The sequence below is a fragment of the Uloborus diversus genome, chromosome 8 (assembly GCF_026930045.1).
Source record: "Uloborus diversus isolate 005 chromosome 8, Udiv.v.3.1, whole genome shotgun sequence".
Taxonomy (NCBI): Eukaryota; Metazoa; Arthropoda; class Arachnida; order Araneae; family Uloboridae; genus Uloborus; species Uloborus diversus.
Window position 1 is genome coordinate 113020074 of NC_072738.1, and position 19554 is coordinate 113039627.

The following is a 19554-nucleotide window of genomic DNA, read 5'->3' on the forward strand; positions in this document are numbered from 1 at the left end:
GGTGGACTGAGGACGTACAGAAAATCAGCACTATATATACTGTTTAAGAAAATTGATAACGACATTGATTTAATTACATTTGAATTTGTTGTTACTCAGGATACCTAGTCTACAAAGCTGTTAGGCAAAAAGAGACGACTGTATAAACCATATGGACATCAACGTCAGTTAGAAAATTGAAACGACGGTCAAACAAGAAGGTTTCTGTCCAACTTTCATAATAACAGTCAGCTGACAAATCCGCTAATGATGAAGCTGTTGAAAAACGAGACAAATACGCTCCAAGCATTAGGTGATGTTGACGTTGATATTGCGAAGACGGCTATCATCAGATGGAAAAATTCTTCGGTAGCTATCATTTAAGAGGAAGTCCTCCTGGTTGTTCTCTTGATAGCCAAATCCCCAACTGATCACAACATTCTGCTAGAAATCTAAAATCATACAACATGTATCTAAGGTTCAACAATCATCATCTACAAGGTAACACATCAACAAGGTAAGGATCAACTTTTCTTCTTCCCCTGAATCCATTGAGGCTGCTGGGGTCATATGTATCTCTCATAGTATGGTGCTCTAGCCACAGATCATGCAACCCTCAATGAGTTCCGTTACAGATCATTTATCAAACTAGCTGCAAAAACATCAAGACTGATCTGCCGTACTACCAAGTTAACCTGTAGCTGGTAACTGGTGAAGTACCGAATTGGGGGTTTGGGAAAGGAGGAGTGACCAATTCTTGCTGAAACTCTCGGAATCGGGGATGTTGCACCTGACGGAATCTTGAAGATGATTTTAACAGATTGCTTTTCTATGAGTGACCAGGAGGTCACTTGTAGAAAATCATCGTTAGACTACTCTGTCGCAAGCTTGCAATGAAGGGGCAGTTGCAACAACGGAATCAAAATATTTATCCAGGACGAAAAGGACGACGATGACATCAATACATTGCCAATTTCTAAGAACCAACTTTTCCACTGCTGGTGACATGACCCTTCCACCTCAGAATAGAAAGAAAGATGTTACCTTAAAGATGATATTTTCATTTTCTAATTACTGTCAGTCCATATTCCATATAAACACTTTCAAAATATGATTAGTAATAATGTAATAAAAAACTATAATTACAAAAAGGTGCTGCCGGTCAGCTACACTTACCTTATTTCTATTGCAGTGAAACCTGTGTAAGTTGACCACTTGCGGTGCAGTACTTTAATGGTTAACTTAGACAGGTGGTCAACTTACAAAGGGTTTGTTATATGATTCTCAGCCAAATTTGGTGCATATTGGTGGTCAACATAGACAGTTAATCAACTTACAAGGGTGGTCAACTTTACAGGTTTTACTGTATTAAAATTTTCATTATCCTGCTATGCGTCACATATTCAATAAGAGTAACGAAATTGAGTACATGCTAGAACTTCATAGTTTTTGATTGCTTTCAGCTGTGTGTCGCTGTGATTGGGCATATGTTTCGTATTTCTTTGGTATCAAGTTTGAATTTGCATTTCAAGTGTTCAGACGGTGGATTTTCAAGACACAGAAAACCGTCAGGGTCTTTGTCACAAGACTGCTGCACAAGATCTCCTGAGCGCCTGCTTGACACAGACACTCTGAGACAGTAAGAACTAGATAATTCTTTTCTTTTTTTTTTTCGAAAAGTATTGGTTTTCAAGAACGCATACCTAAAAAAACCACTGGAAATGCGACATACATGCATGAAAAACAATTTCACAATTAATTTAGTTAACTTTCACTTTCGTTCGGAAACACAATTTTCCTGTCGATTCCGAGATATAATCGAAAACAACAAAATTTGGCTCCCCCTTCCCACCTTTAACTCCCCTCCCCCCCCCCCCTCGCCAGGATCGGAGACTTTCAGTATATATACTTATTAATTACTTCTAACAAATTTCTTACTGAAGAAATGCTTGCTTTCTGCACTTCCTCAATTCACTTTCGTTAAATAATGCAATGGGTATGTCGTACTGCATATACGTAGTTCTGCAAATCTTCGTCCGATTTCTTGTTAAGGGGCTGTCCATAAAGGATGTTACACTTTTTCTCAACATTTTTGACCCCCTCACCATTTGTCAAAAAGTACTTTTCATAAACTAATTTTTATAAACATATTCGTATTAAACAATGCTTGATGTCACACTTCTTACTCTTTCCCTCCCCCTTAACACAAAGTCACAATTTTACGACCCCCCCCCCCCCAACCCTTTAACATCATTTGTGTTGTAGTAATACACAAATACTTCTTTATTGTCCATCAGGATTGTCGAATTCATTGAAGAAAGAGGAAGTGCGCGATCCTTTCGAGTCAGTTTGAAATTTGTAAATGGCAAGTGTACCATTTTTTGCCATGAAAATGCGTGGTTGCAATTCTGTAACTTTTGATTGGTTGAATAAAATACAACAAAGTAGCATATCAAATTGAAGAAAATTTAAAGCTCTACAACTTTGTCACTAACAATTTTCATGAATAACGATCTTGGGAGAGGCACTAGGAACAAATGTTTGACAAAAAGGGAGAATTTTTCCGAAAATCATCAATTTGTAATAACATATACCCAGAAAATTATTGGAAATTTGACAAATATGTGCAGAAACAGTTTCATAGTAAGTTTACTTAGCTTGAGTTTTTATTTTAAACGCATTTTCCCCATCGTTTCCTACATTTTCTCGAAAAACCGAAAATTTTCTTCCCCCCTTCCTCCTACCTTTAGCTCACCCCTCAGGGTCGGGGACTTTTAGAATGCTTACTTACTACACTACCCCTAACAATATTCTGAAGTCAAAAATTTTTGCATATACCATGCACGCTGCACCCCTGTTTTGAGCAATCATTGAATGGACTACATTGCCAATCTGCGATTCGAGAGCTGTCGAATTCAATAGTGCTGCCATCTATTGAACAGGAAACAAACTTATAGGATTCTAATAATGTGCTTGTATTCAGTTTCAGTGTTTCGCAATTCAGTTTTGCATTGATATTGATTCATTGATTTTTTGCTTCAAAGACATTGCATTCCATTCAGACTTTAAATATATGTCAAGGGTGCTCATCTAAGCGGGGTCGTGGCGCAGACTGCGCCATTGAAATTTTTAGGGGGGGGGGGGGGGTGTTTTGAGGCATACTTTTTACTTCTTTGGGAAGGCTCTTGCTTTTGGGGGGGTCTTTGCGACATTCAGGGGGGTACGCTCTTTCCGTTAGAGGGTTGGGCACCCCTGTATATGCACACATAAATTTTAAAAAGCAAAACCGGAAAAAATTATGCGAAACAATTTTTTTTTTAAATAATTTTAGCATTTTTTCTCATTTGCTTTTTTCCTTATGCATTTCAAATTTAAATTATTGTACTCTTAATAAGTAGTTTAACTATTGTCATTAAACCACAGTTGAAAAAAATTGATAAACTATTTTTCACAAAAATATGATAAATTATTAACGATCTTTTTTAAAAAAATTTAAAAAGTGTCGAGTCTTCTTTTGCAAAGGTTTGCTCGGAGAACTAGGATCTTAATATCATTGAATTTTAAGCATCAACATTTTTTTTAACATTAAACGGTTTAAAGTGATTTGTAAAATTGCAAAAATTAAAAAAGAAGGACTAAAAGGTTTTAATGATAAATTTTTCATAATTATTTAAATCAAAGCCATTTTTTTAAATAAAAAAATGAATTTCTTTTAAATCAGTTAGTATTTTGTTCAGCAGTAGCGGATTTGCCATGTCGCAACTACGAGTGACCCTACGATCATAGAGATGCCAAAGAGTATTCTAAGAGGCACGTGATACATTTTTGAGCTCATATTTTAACATTGACACACTCCAAAATCAGAAGCTGAATGAATCTCCCCTTGGTTAGTTTCCATTAATACAAAAACTATGAAAACCTAAAAAGTGTAAACAATATATTTCCAAAATCATTTTCATATTGACTACAAAAAAATTTCTTTACTCAAGGAACACATACAAATTGGTTTCAAATTTTTTGTTTATTTATTCTTGTATGCAACATCTTTCATAAAATTGAAATCTTTAATAATAAGATAATCATTGCAGATCTATGTTTTCAATGTTTCAAAAAGACCAGGTTAAAATGAAATATTGATAATAGTAGTTGATTCTCATGAATGTAAGATAAAAAGAAGGCACTTTTTTTTTCTTTAAACTATAGTTGCCGCAAATGTTTTGCCCCTTATTTAATTTCTAGTGACAAACAGTTCCGGGAAGCGCCATTTCCTGAAAAAATTGGTTTATCATAGTAAAAATATTACACATTTAATGTGTAATCTTAATTGACATTTTTGTCCGAACAAACAACTGTTGACCATGTTACCATAAAAAAGAGGGCATTTTCTCAAATATTTTTTTCACAACTATAGCACTGGCAACATCCACTTTTGATGAACTGACACCCACATTTTTTATTATTAACAACAACTAACTTATGTTTGCTTTCCTCATTGTTTAACCGCCTTATGATTAATAACATACATATTTCATAATTTGTTAAAGATAAGCAAAAATAAAACAAAAATGAAAAAAGGGTAAACTCCCGATTATCTGCGGCCCTTTCTTATTTTAATTTTGTCCCCCCCCCCCCCCCCCCCCCCGACAATGATTACCTGAATGTAGATGAATGCACATTTTTACTGAAAAAGTGCAAAACTTATTTTTAGACATTCCTATTGCTTTCTTCTCCTTCCCCTCCCATGGCATCAAACCTTTTAAGATCACCGGAACCTGACAAGTTGAAACCTGATTTTTGATATCTACACTGCTTACTGGTTTATTTTTCTACCCTACTTGCAGATTTTCAGACCTACTCATCAAACCATACATTTGATTTTTTTCTCTCAATATTTTTGATTAAACTATGCATATTGTGCTTAAAAACTTTTAAGTTCTGTAACTTTGTCTGTTATATGCTCATATTAATTAAAATATTCTATGGTTTTTAATATTAAAATGTCAGAAACCGAAAATAATGGTAAGCAGAACTTCCAATAGGTCGAAGTTTTTGGTCGGCCCCTTTAAATTCAAGTTATTGTGAATTGACTGTACTAAGCATATATGCAATGAAACTTACACAGCTATATATTTTTCTTTTTATACAATTTTACTATTGTTTTGAAAGGTTCAAATGATAGCTGCAAGAAAAACGAAGTGATTCAAAAATAGTTCTAAAATTTATTCATTCTTTTTAATGGGCTTGCATATGACATGAGTTCTTGTTTGTTTACCTAAACACAGCTAATCATGAATGCCTGTAAGATTATTAGCCAGAAGGTTAAATTTTTCTTAGTAATTTAAGTTTAACAACTCTTCTACAGAAAATTTTCAGGCTAGCTCACTGTCTGGTTTAAAATAATGTTACTTAAGTAATCCTTATTTTTATTTCATTCATTTTTAATTTTTGCCTCTTAAGCTATTTTCTCTTCTGGAATACACTGTACTATTTCCAGAAAGAAAAATAAACTGCACCTACTTACTCACCTCCGCTCCCCAGGCAATTTGAAATATATGATAACAAGGTTCCTCTTCTTATCAATCAATAAATAGACAAAATATTAAAATAAGTATTGCTAAAACTTAAGATTAACAATGTACGGTGAAAACAAAAACCCAAGAGTTTTGAATTGGATCACCTAGTAAAACGATAGGAGGTTCTTTTGGATAGGTTTCAGTTCACCAATTTTTGTTAATTTGGTTTAATAGAACAAAGAATTCACTTGGTATAAAGTGCAGGGACTTCTCAAATCATTTCACAATTATGAGATCCAACTACTCATGGAATTAGACATTATTTTAATTTATCATGTAATTTCATAATGAAAGGAATAATGTAACATTTCAAGTCGATCTTACTTATGTTGATCAAATTTACTAAGACAAACATAATGAATAGAATGAAATACAATGATACAATAAATTTGCCTAATCATTAAAGATCAATAGAGCAAAAGTTAAGCTCAAAATTTCTGACAGGTTCCAAGTTTCTAATAATAATCTAATTTCAAATAAATGAAAAGAAAATTCTTAAAAAATAACAGATCACACATAGAGAGAAAAAAAAATAGAATTGTAGCAGCATTAATCATTTTAGACATTCCTATCACTTGGGCAGGGGCCACCGTTTGGGAGGGAATACCAGACCTATAGTACCGGGGCCTGGAGCTTTGAGGTGCCCGTACGGTCACAAAACCGTTTTTCGAATAATAATGTTAATAATTTCATCAAAACAAAATAAGCTATTTCAGGAGAAATTAATTGAGTTTCTGGATTTCTCAGAAAAAGTAGGATTTGATATTACTCAAGAATTGATGAATTCCCTTAAAAGACACAGAATTCCATTGGAAGATTGCAGAGGACAAGCGTTTGACAATAGGTCAAACATGAAGGGTGTTGTGAAAAGAGTCAAAAGACGATTAAACGAAAATCCAATTGATCTATTTTCACCTTATGGGGATCATTCATTAAATTTAATTGGACTAAACGCTGCAAAGCATTTTCTCTTTGGCATTACCAGAAACGCGCTGGAGTTAATATATCTCACTTATCTCAAACATGACAAACCATACAATTTTTGCTGTATAAGATACTGCATTTGAAATCATATTTTTGTGCAAACTTCAAATTACAGCTTTTTTTTTTTTAATTTACATTAAAGTTTGAAAACTCAGTTATAAGCAACGAAACAATGCAACATCACATATGAATACAATTTTGAGCAATTCATTTTGTAGTTTGTAAGTGTAATGAGTGAGAGGAAATGAAGTGACGGTATGAAAATATGCAATGGTGGGGGGTGTGGGGTCATGGGAAAGGCCTAGAATTAAAATTGGTATCGGGTCCCATTGATTGTTTGTGGCGGCCCTGCACTTGGGTTGCGAAAAATTATCAGCACAAAATATTTTCCTTAAAAAAAGCAAGTACTTAAACTGGTTCTAATTTTGAAGATCTGAATAAATAATTGAAGTTATTTCATTTTTCTTTAATCAGAATGGCTTATTGAGTACACTGTTTTAAAATTTAAGTTTCAAATTAACACAGAGGCAATCAAATCGTTTTTAGCTAAGTACTACTTCAAGTAGTTATAAATATTTATACATATAAGCAAGGTCGACTATATTACAGAATTCAATAGTATTGTATATTTAAGTAGTAAAAATATAAGGGTCAGTCAACAAATAACGAGGCAGAGGCTATAAAACAGAGTTTATTCCATATTCTTCAAAAATACTGATCAAAATTGTTTAAACACTTATCCCACTTGGAAATTGGTCACATAATTCTGTGCTAATAAAAGTCCTTTAGCTGCTGCTGGAACGAATTACACACGCACTCCTTTATTTCATCGTGCAAATAAAATCGTTGTTCTCAAAGTGCCTTCTTGAGTTTCCCAAAGATGTAGGATCATAACTTGATTGATCTGGAATATAAGGGGCATGGTTCAATACTTCCCAATTAAATCTCCGCAAAAGTTCCTTTTTTTTTTGTTTGGCATTGAGTGCTGTGGTCTAGCGCTATCGTTCAACAGGATGACAGCAAGTGAAAGTTTACCGGAACCACACAACCAATGTAAAAGGAGCTTTAGTGGAAATTTAAGTGGAAAGACTTGAACCACCCCCCTTATAGTCCAGATCTATCCCCATATGATCCCATATCATTGGGGAACTCAAGAAGGCACTTCGGGGACAACAATTTCATTTGGACGATGAAGCAAAGGCATACATAAATGGTTTCAGCAGCAACCAAAAGACTTTTATGAGCACGGAATTATGCGACTAATTTTCCAGAGGAATAAGTGTTTAGACAATTTCGGTGAGTATTTTTGAAGAGTGTCGAACAAAATCGGTTTTATAACCTCTGAATCATTATTTATAGACTGACCCTAATACATTTGAAAGTAGTAGTTTACACGCTGTGTAATGTTTTTAAATTTTGAAACTGGAATAATGTCATATAACCAGCATTTTAAGACATGTATAAAACACTCAACAAAAAAAGCATTTATGTACATATATCTGCATATATAACATAGAAACATCAAATATATATATAACAAACTCTGGGCAAGGAATACAAATATCAAGGAATACAAATGCCACAATAGCTAATTTATTTCACGCAATTTGCAGTCTTTTTCATTGCAACTATAAAAGTATTACAAATTTGTATCACAAATTATCACCTTTAAAATGACTTCCGTATAAAAGTATAGCGTTTTATGTTTTATTGCACATGACAATGTACCACTAAGCTATATAGACAACTGGAGTACTAGTTTGGTGAGCTACTTTTTCAGACAATCCTAATGCAATATCCTCAGAATATGCTTTCAATTGTAACAATCACAGAGTCATTACTCTCATTAATGTCAAGGTAACAATGTATTTTCATGTCAAATAGTAACAATTTTCAAATAAAATTTTAAAAAATGTTTTAGGATCAGTTTTGGAGACATTTGCATGTGGTTTTTCATATTTTTTCCTGGAAATTTTAAGAATAAGGAATTGAGGGGAGATGATAGGGGGTATGAGGCAGGTGTTGGAATTTTTTGTTATCCCCAAAGTTTAGATTCTTTATGCTTTTCTTCAAAACACGTTGCCCATTTTGGGAATGGGGTCGAGTTTTCAAGCAGAACGTTTTTTAATGTGTGCTATTGGTTGAAAATAAAATTAGAATTTTTAAGTTTGTAGACCAAAAAAGAAAGTTGAGATTGCTGTTCATTTCAAAATCCTTTCCAGTACACTTTTCCTAAAAATTAAAAAAAAAAAAAAAAAAAAACATAAAGTTATAGGGAAAAACTATGGTGAAAGAATTTTTTTTTAATGAAAAATAGGAAGTCTGCTTATTCAGAAGCAACTAACAATCCAGTTTAACAATTTCTAAAAACCAGCCAAATAGTTGAATGCTAGATCTTGTTGCATCAAAACAGGTATGTAAATAAATTTCAAAATCTAGTAAAATTTTAAGGAATGACTTCTTGATCATTATACAAAGTGGTTGCATAGTAGCTAGATAAATATATATAACATATATTTATGTAGTTGTGACAGTTCCTAGTGTATTTTTTTTTCAAAAATTTGATAACTCAAAAACTCTATTTTTTTTTTCTTCCCGAGAAATTTGAAATATGGTGGTTGTACTGTAATATAAAATAGCGCTGCTTTGTCTTTTTGCCTTTTAGACCAAGAAGTTTAGTCTGAGTAACACAATCCCTCCAGCACTCCAGTTTCATTCTAGTTTAGTTCTACGAACAGGCCATGTAGACATGAACACAATCACATCTAATTGCCACTTAGAGTTAGCAATTTTTTCTACAATATTACTCAACATTATTTTTTTTCCTCATTTTCACATTTTGTAGAAAAGTACAAAACACAAATTTTGTAGCCACAAATTTACATGACTTAAGCTCAACACGGTTTACAAAGCATTAAAATACCACCACTAAATTTGATAACATGGAATACCCAACACAATGTTAAGTTGAACATACAAATATTAAATTGTTCAATATCAAGAAAATAACACTATGAATGATATTTATATTTGAAGTAACAGTAACAACATATCAATAACTAATTTTTTAACTTAAAAAACCCATTCAATTTCATTAACTATGTATTAATTTTAACAAAGCACTGTTGAAGCATTGAGATACACAAACAAGACAAACAATTTAAGTAGTTGATATATTTAACTGAAAGATTAAATAAAAGTTCTACTCTATCATGATATTAAATTGCACATATTCTAAAAAGTAAAAAACAAAATTATAAAATAAAAACACATACAGATCACCATTCATCCCCTAAATTTTATACTAGAAGATTAAACAATAAGTTTCTAGCATGGCAATTTTGGATTGAATTTTACTCACTTATTTAGAGAATGAAAAAAAAAAGAAAAAAATACATTAAAAAATACATAATTTAAAAAATACATAAAATTTTAAAATAAATTAAATTTTTACCTGCCAGTCAGATATGATTTCTGGTTTCCTTTCTAGAAGCTAAATATCCTTAACTATGCCTGTATAGTATAAATCTACAAACATAATGCAAAAATAGTCAATGCAGCAACTATCAATTCTGCTCGTAATTCCCTCTCTTGGCCAAGTACCATACCATGAATTATCATCTAGTTGGCATTCAAGATCATAATAGAATCTATTTGGTACGAAAAATGTAAACAAGTCAACATCAGTTAATAGCAGTTGAAGTAATTTGATAATCGAATTAAAAAATCAATTTCAGAACATTATATATATTTGCAGTAAATATACAATGATAATAATATATTAGTACAAGGTTAAAAAATACAGTAAAAATGCATTTTAGAAAATAGTAGATTTTGTTTGGGATAATTTAGTACTAGAATACTAAAAACGAATGCATCTTACTTTAGATGTAAGGCCTTTTTCCTCTATTTTGTAGAAAAAATATAGTCCAGCAGGAATTTATTCTAAAGACTTTTTTTCCAATTAGGTACTAAAACGTGCCTGATTAAGCTAGAAACGGCAGGTCTGTGGAAGGTATCAATTTTTTTTACATAAAATATTAAAATGCATTACTAAATCAAGGTATTCACCAAAAGGAATTTGGTAGGCAGGCCCGGATCTATGAATTTTGCCCCCCCCCCCCACACAACAAAATCTGTTGGGGCCCCTCCCCAGAGGGCAGCTGTGTATATTTGCAATGTTTATAAGTCTAAGGGCTGTTTTTTTCTTTCCAATTTCTTTGGCCTTTGGGCCCTTTACAGATGTGAACCCCCTCCCCCTCCCCTTTCTCTGCACTGAGGCCTGTTGGTGCGCAAAATCAAACATGCTAAGCAAAATTATTTAAACAGGTTGTTTGTGGTTTTACAATTCAAAGACACAAAAAAGAAAATAAATGTTAAAATGCTTTCTGACTGTCATACTATTTTGGGATCATCGATTTTCCTAAATTATTAAAATACACAAGGTACTAACACCGATCTTTTAATTTTTCCGATCAAGATTTTATGCAACAGAAAGTGAGTTACCTTCTTGGTAACTATAGTTGGGGCAAACCTATCCTGGCAGCGTTGTAAAGGCTACGCAGTTCCTAGTTGCAGCATTAGGACGTTACCAGGTTAGGTTTACCCCAACTATAGATAGTTTTAAAATGCGAAAATATTCAAAAAGGAAATACAAAACACTGTCTTCACTGAAAACATGGAATATTTTTTGAATATTTTCACTTTAATTTCAGGTAGAGGGATTTTTAAAAATAGTCTTCTGTTAAGGTCTGATCAGAGTCAGCATATACAATGAATAGCAAATCATGGCACAGTGTTAAAATGAAATTGATTATTGAAAATGTCCATTTGAGGCACCCTCAAAGGAAGTCACTGTGACCTCCCTGAAAATTTCTTTATTTGGCCATTTTTAACTGACGACTCGGTAAGTTTGAAGACATAATTGCAAAACAGCATTTTTTAAATGCCTGAATGTCCCTTTTCATTAAATGTACTTATGTGTGCATACCAGTATTCTATCATTTGGCAAATTGAGAATTTCTGCTTTTCGAAAGTTTTAGTTTGGGGCGACCCTCCATCCAACACTAATACAAAAAATTCAAAAAATTTTCCTCACATCAAATGTAGAAAAAAGATTCGATTTTTAAATCTTGGGCTTTTTAAAAATGACACAACACTGAGCGTTTTACAATATAAATAACTTGTGATAAGGCCACTTAATTCCTTATAATTCACAGTATAAAATAAAGGGATTTTTAAATGTTTGGAAAATTTAAGATAGATCGTCAAAACAATGCAGTTAATTCATGTCAATTATTCACAAAATTCTATACATTGAATCTCCAATTTCTATATAATGATTTAACAAAAAAAAAATCCTATTCAGTGCAAAACTAATGAGCAACATTAATCACACATAAAAGGACTGAGTTTTAGATAAAATTTGTTTATACCAAATAGACAGCCCTTATATGACTTGAATTTCTGCCACAGGATAGCATAAGTTTAGGAATTTAATTTAGACTTCATAAATCATTATCTTCAGCAAAAAAAATCTTCAGCTATTTACCAAATACATACAATTGAATTAAAACTAAATGCAAAAAATTAAATAATCTCATTATTAATGTTAAATTAACTGTTTACATTTTTAAATATTGATAAATAAACTTATGGTTTTCACTACCTGTCGAATATCTTTAAAAGTACTCATAAACACATTAGATTCAGAAGGGGATAGAATAATAAATAAAATAATAGATGCTGTTTTCGGAACAAAATTTAACAAAAAAACTTAAATAATGCACATGTGCCCACGAGGGGGGTTCATGGCATAGACTGCACCAGTAAAACTTTCAGGGGGAGGTTTTTTAGGGGGGATATTCTATATAGCATTTGAGGGGGGCACACCATTGCCCTTGGAGGGATCCGCACCGCTGAATATTGCATCTAAAAAAATTACAACTGTTACATTTGAGGCACATTTCTATTGTCAGTTTAATTACTCTTAAAATAAAATATTGGTATGGAAAACTTGGAAAAACTTAGAATCAACAAGCAAGAACTATTACATATTAGCTAAATCCCATCACGTAAGGATTTTTTTACTAAGGGCATCAAAGTCTTCTTGACAGAATCTGTATGACTTCACTGACACCTATAGCTTGATTTATACAGATTTTAGCAAAGGCCATCTAGAAATAACAGGGGAATAAGCTAAAGCAGAAAAAGTGCATTGCATTTGGCTTCAACAATAAAACATCAATAACTAACATTTGGGGCTTCCATGGCACTAAGGAAGATAGTTTTCTTAGAATGCTGGGGGTAGTGGGTTCAATTCCCACCACAGCCCTGTGTGTTATTCTCTCTCTTTGTGCTGTAAAGCTTTCTTCTGTTGTCTTATATGTTAACGAAAAAGTTACACCTCTAGAAGCAATGGCACCCCATTCATAGTAATTATTATTTATGACACAAAAACAACAACAAAAATAACTGACATTTCACACACCAACCTACACATCACCATTAAACATATATGAGAGCATTTCAAGTGCAAGAGGAGGCCTTTCCTGCATGAGTAATGCCCATTTTTCAGTTGCTTTAATTGCTTCAGAATTTTCAGCAATAAAAGTCATGGCAGCTTCCTTCAGCTCTTGGTCATCATAATCATTCCCTAATCTGAGAGAATCAACGGCCGAATCAAATGTAACAAACTTCAACCAGGCTGAGCAAATATCCCTCAACTCGGGAAGATCATACAGATCAGCAGCAATAAATAGATCTCTGCATTTCTTATGATCTTTCAGCGTTATCCGACCAGTGTAGATATAAAACACAAAATCTTGTAATGAGTCTCGATCAAGATTAGATATTACTACCTTATTCTCCAAATTTTCCTTCATTGGATTTGCAAACATTCTAGCAAAAACAGATGATCTTGAAGATAGAATAATTTTATGAGCTTTAACTTCAAATTCATCAGCTGTCAACACCACATCATAGGTATTACCGGAAGTCAAGAGCATTTCCATGTCTTCTGAGAGCTTGTCAAGTTTTTTCAGCACTTTTCCCGCACTTGATGATGGATGTGATATGTCCGGGAGTTCCAACAGCATCTCATCACTCAACAATGAAACAGGAATTAAACTCAGTTTTATAATGCGTGGAATATCAGTGACTGGTGACTGTGAAGTTAAATCAAAAGAGAAGACCTCAAATACTATATTTTTATGTTCTTCACCCTTTTTTTCTGTGTGAGTCCAACGTTTCCATAACTTTCGTTCTTGCTTTGGAGTGTCCAATGTGTATGCTTCTAATTTAATATGATATAATTGATCTAAATTGCTTTGTTTAGTAACCGAAATAATGTAGCTTACGTGATAACTCGAAATTTTGTGCGTCGAAGAACAACGCTTAGGCTCCACATTCATTTTCTTTTCTAATATCCATTGCGTACCACCAGTAGTTTTAAAATTAGCTTTTAAATCATTTTTACCACATTCAATGGGGAAAATAAAAAAGTCATCCATGATTCGCAATTGGGAGCAATATTTTCTAGAAATATTTCTTACATAAAAAATGGACAATAAAATCTTTCTTTGCAACAAGCTTTAACGTCACATTGCGTAATGAAAATAAAATGATAAGATTGTTTTTTACTAATGTTTCCTATTTTCTGTGTATCAAGTTTCCGTGAATAACAGGAACTGCAACATTAAAATCCAACTATCATGCAACACTCGAGCGATATAATATTTGTAAGTTAATTGCATAATTTTCTGCGTAGCTTTTGCAAAAAAAGGCAGCTAATTTTTTTTGTTTGTCTTCTAAGAAACCATCCAGCGACTTTTTTGTTTATATTTACGTTTTTCACCGCAATGAACTATGTTGCCAATCAGAAATAACAAAAATTTTGAACCACATCTCTATCCTTGCGTTCGACGAACCTCACCGATCTACCGGTAAATAACCGATTACTAACCGCAGCGTTCTATGATAAACCGGTTATCGCACCGGTTATCATTCTAAGCTGTTGATTGGTGCACTTGTTCATTACATGTCACGTGATTAAATAACCGGTCGCTACCGGTCATGCTCGTCGAACGCAAGCCCACACGAAAGCTTCGAGTTGGAAAGCAAGCTGGAGTACGATCTGAGCGTCAGTTTTAAACTGCAGATAGTTTGATTTAAGAACAATATAAATGACTGCGCGGTGGAAATAAAGAAACACGTTAGATTTTTATAATCATTGTACTTTGTATGCATTTGAACCAAGCGAGAATTCATAAATTTTCCAGGACAGACTAACGGCAAAAAGAAAGAACCGATTTCTGTATCGCACCCGATGTGAATGGGAAATTTATTCTTCCAGAAAAATGCACCCGAAACCAAATTACCTCTAATATGAATATGTAAGAATGTATAAATTCATTTTATAAGTGACATGTTTTTTAGGACGGTGGTAGCCTGATCGGTTAGGCATCGGACTCACAACTGGAGGGTTCTGGGTTCGATGCCTGCAGGTCGAAGATCCTCCGTGTTCGCGGATGATGACTAGTGCTCGCTAAATATGTCGTGGTCATAAAGTTCTCCAAGTGAATCAATGCCTCTAGGTTTTTGAACCAGGAGTTGTTTGGCTTCTGGTTCAGATCAAAATTATAGAAATGTTGATATATAGTGCTTCCATATATCGTACTGTCTCAGCTAAATCGGACTTCCGCCTTTGGGGTGCTCTTCAAGCGGGAGCCGAACCTCTCTGCCTTAAACTGGGTATGCACTATATAGATATGTTCTCGAGCTCGGATACCCGAGTGTTATTATATAAGCAACAAATGTACTCCATTTTGCTTGACAAATTTCTGGCAATGTCTGTGATCTTTCACATGAGCCAGCTCATGGCAACTTTTCCTTTAATTTTTCATTTCAAATGTGGAAAAACAGTAGTTACGCAAGAAAAAAAAAAAAAAAAACTAGTTCTGGACCGAATCTCAAGAAAATTTGAATTTTCGGCATCTTGAATTCAAATTGTTTTTCGCAATCACGAGCGCGTGAGGCATGTGTGTGTGTGTATTTATTTACTCGCGCGTTTGTATGTATGTATGTACGCACGTGTGTGTGTGTATACCCGTGCGGCGTGTGTGTGAACTTTCGTTTGTGTTTGTATGTGCGTATGTACGCGCGTGTGTGTAAGCGTTCATGCGTGTAGGCGTGCGTGTGTATGTAGGCGTGTGTGTAGGATATGGACGCAACCTGGAGACTGCTCGCTAGGGGAGCAGCATCAGGAGGGGCCGGAACGGACAACGGTGGTGCTGCAGAGGAAGGCGGGAAAAAAATCAAATGACATCATTCAACAGTCAAATGAAAACAATAAGCAATTCGTGATTGAAAAAAAAAATCCAAATTTTGAGCAACGGGAATAAGCCCGGAACTCTAGGACATATGCGGAATATTGAGTATAAACAAACTATGATTTTTCAGAAAGGAATTTGACATATATGATTACATAAAACGTTTTTAGATATCATTGAAAAAAGTATTGCATGTTTTCAATTACAAGCTGTTGCTCACTTAAAATTGAAGCATTTGTGGTTGATACCCAAAAATAAGTATCCCTTGTTCATCTCATCGCATATTTTAATTTTATGATAGCGATAGTAATCTTGAATCTTATTAAAAGTAAATAAAATTCAAGTAAATGATTTAAATATTTAATTATAAACCAAAATAATGGGGAAAAAAGATACACATGTGCAAGGGCAGCTATAATGTTCGCCATATTTGTTTTCATATTTTAATTTTACGGAAAAACTTACATCCGTTGCATTTGCAGCAGTAAAATTCATTAAAAATGCATTTGAAAAATAAAAAGTTACAATTCGAAAAAAAATGTATCATCTTTTAATTTGAATTACATGAAAATTCCTCTGAATTTTCCTAATTTCTTCCCGAAAAAACCCGTTTATTCCCTCGAATAAAACCAGTTTTTCCCTTCCTTTCCAACACTACTCTTAAGCATGAATCATTTTTTTTTTTTTTTTCCCCAATTTTGCTTTGAAGATAATACACTCATGTCCAAAATTAAGCTCACAAACATGAAACCTTAGAAAACTAATAAAATATACTGATTGTGCTGCCACGCAATTTGGCACAGAGGTATATAACAATGGGAGAAAGAATATAGAAACATAATTACTTGGAAAAAATATTAATTGGGAATGAAGAAATATGGTATTTTAAAGAAGTATTAAATTATGAACCAGAGTTAAAGCATTTATCTCTTCAGCCGAAAAAGTCTGTCTAATACGGAATGTGACCACCGTGCACTGCTTTACAAGCTTCATAACGAGCTTTCATACTGTTTATAAGGATGTCAATAAATGCTTGGGGGTAACAAAGCCCATTCTTTCAAAAGCACGGTTCTTAACTCTTGGGGGCGGGGTATTAGAAGGGGCTTCGCTGTGCAATGGCTCTTCTTAATTTCAAACATGTTCAATAGGATTGAGATCCGGAGATTTCGAGGGTCAGTTTATAAATGAGGCAGTGAGGAGCAATGGGATGTAAGTGACAAAATCAAACATTTGGAGATAACCAGTACAAATAGTAGGGAAATTTCTCCTCTGTCTTGGGGCAAGAGGGAGTACTTGTAGCTCTGGTTGGTACTGCTGTACAGCTTGATTTAGAAAAAAAATCAATGAAAGCTTACCTAACGTTATCTTTAAACTCGTTTAACTCAAAACTTCAAAATATCTATTTACACCCCTCTGCTTCTCACTGCCTCAAATATGAAATTTAGGCCAAAAGCACCAAGGAACAATCTCACATAGTTTACAAGGATCTCAATCTCATCCCTATAGCAATGTGCATTGACAGTACCTGCATGAAAGACGTGTAGTGATGTACGACTGCTCAACATTATGCCGCCCCAGACAAGGCTTCCTCTGCCACCAAATCTGTCGATTTCTTTAACGTAAGATGGATGACGCCCCCGTTCTTGCTGTGTCGAGTGAGGCCGCGGCCTAACACTTATTTGTGTTCGGCTCGACAACAACCGGGCTTTTCTGTTGGATGCAGTCAAAGGGACGCATTGAAATGGTCGCCGGGCTTAAAGGGTCTTCTCTGCTAGACGTCTGTATACTGTTTGTCCGGAAATTCTTATTCCAGATGCAACAGCAAGGTCATGGGCATGTTGAGGAGCCGTTATTAGCCTATGTCGTTGTGCACTTAATGCAGAGTTGCCAACTGCTCTGTTGCTGCAAAAGATGTTATTTTGTTCCGAATTTCCCGGCCGAAAGTTTTCAAGTTTATATTTTATAATTATCTTATATATACATGTCAAACATGTAAATATGGGAAATAAAAGATGTTTATACTCAAAGATTGAAATAATGTTTGATGCTGTTTTATTAATTCAAAAATAATTATTTTTATATTAGTACTTAAAATGATTATTAAAGCTGTAAAACAATTTTAGATAAGTGCTTTTAGTTAATGTTATTGATTTTTATACAAAATACCGAACTGCTCCGCAAATTTTCAAATTGCTGCTCAAAATAACCACAGATGCTCTTCAAATTGTTCCTCCAAGGTTGGCAATCCTGACTTTATGCCAAATAGCGATCCCATCGTTGCTCTGTGACGAGCTAGGCCAGCCTTCCTGGTTACAGTATCACTGGTTTGGAATTGATTCCACAACCTGGATACCACTTTCTGTGCCTGTGCTACTTGTAACCATCGAGCCACCTCTGCTCGAGTCTGACCAGCTTCAAGCCTGCCAATGGCTCTCCATCTCAAGGAATCGTCTAAACGATTAGGGGAACTCATTATCAAAGGAAACAGGTTACATTTTTAGTTTCAGTGCAATATTCACAAAATTGCAGTCAAAAATCCCAGATGCTTTTAAACGGTCCAATTTCAATTGTTCCTCAAAAACTAATGCTAAACAACTTTTTTTTCCAGTAATAACCGTGTTACGGGTTCTTCATAATAAATCTTTACCTTTACTAATAATAAAGCTGAAAGTCTGTCTCTGGATCTCTGTCTCGATGCCTGTTACGCGCATAGCACCTAGACCGTTAGGCCGATTTTCATGAAATTTGGCACAAAATTAGTTCGTTCGTAGCATAAGGGTGAGCACCTCGAAGCAAGTTTTCAAAAATTCCATTTTTTTCTTTTTCTACTCCAACTTTAAGAACATTTTACCGAGGAAAATTATCATAACATGGACGAGTAAATTACCATAACGTGGACGAGCAAATTACCATAACATAGGTGAGCAAATTACCATAGCGTGGACGAACAAATTACCATACATGGGCGAGCAAATGAGCATAGCAAATTGGCGAAAAATTCATCATCCATTATTTGTAAATATACAGGCGAACCAAATGACCTTTTAATTTTCTACTACGGGCAAAGCCGTGTGGGTACAACTAGCAAAACATAATTTGCTTAAATTTTACAGGTAGCCATTTAGAATTACTTTGAAAAACATGTATGTGACCTAATTTTTGATATGAGTGTACTTATTGAGACTTAGAAGCTGTTCATAAGTTGATCGAATGATTTTTAACTATTAAGAACAATTATACAAAAATTATTATACATAAAAAAAAATTAATAAGCAATACTGTATATCTATCAAAATAGCATGCGTCGAAATTCTAAAAACTATTTCAATATAACAAAAAAAAAAGGGAATACTTTGGAACAAAATTTTTATTTTGGGGGGAAAAAACTTTCCTAACAAGTGTTTTTTATTCTTTTGCCCGAGAAGAGTTACGAATTATACACGTTTGAGAAGCCGGTGACATCCTACAAAAATCTTTTTTTTTTTTTTTTTTTTTTTTGCTTTGTAAAAAAAAAAAAAAAAGGAAAAACAATGCAGAAGAAAGTTGCATTCGCTACAAACAGCAAACAGCGATATAGGTCCGGAAAGTTGACAGAATGTAAAACTTTGTCCATGCACATGGTACAAATTACAGAAAAATTGTCCTTTTGGAGTAGCTTGCCGCAACAGTTGCATACAGATAATCACGAC

At 34.0% G+C, this 19554-nt stretch overlaps 1 protein-coding gene across 1 annotated transcript; it reads right to left on the minus strand.

Annotated features, from left to right (window-relative positions):
• Positions 1-13030: 13030 nt before the first annotated feature.
• Positions 13031-13633, minus strand: LOC129228542 (uncharacterized). Its single transcript, XM_054863223.1, has one exon. The coding sequence runs from the start codon at positions 13631-13633 to the stop codon at positions 13031-13033; it is 603 nt and encodes a 200-aa protein (XP_054719198.1).
• Positions 13634-19554: the final 5921 nt, after the last annotated feature.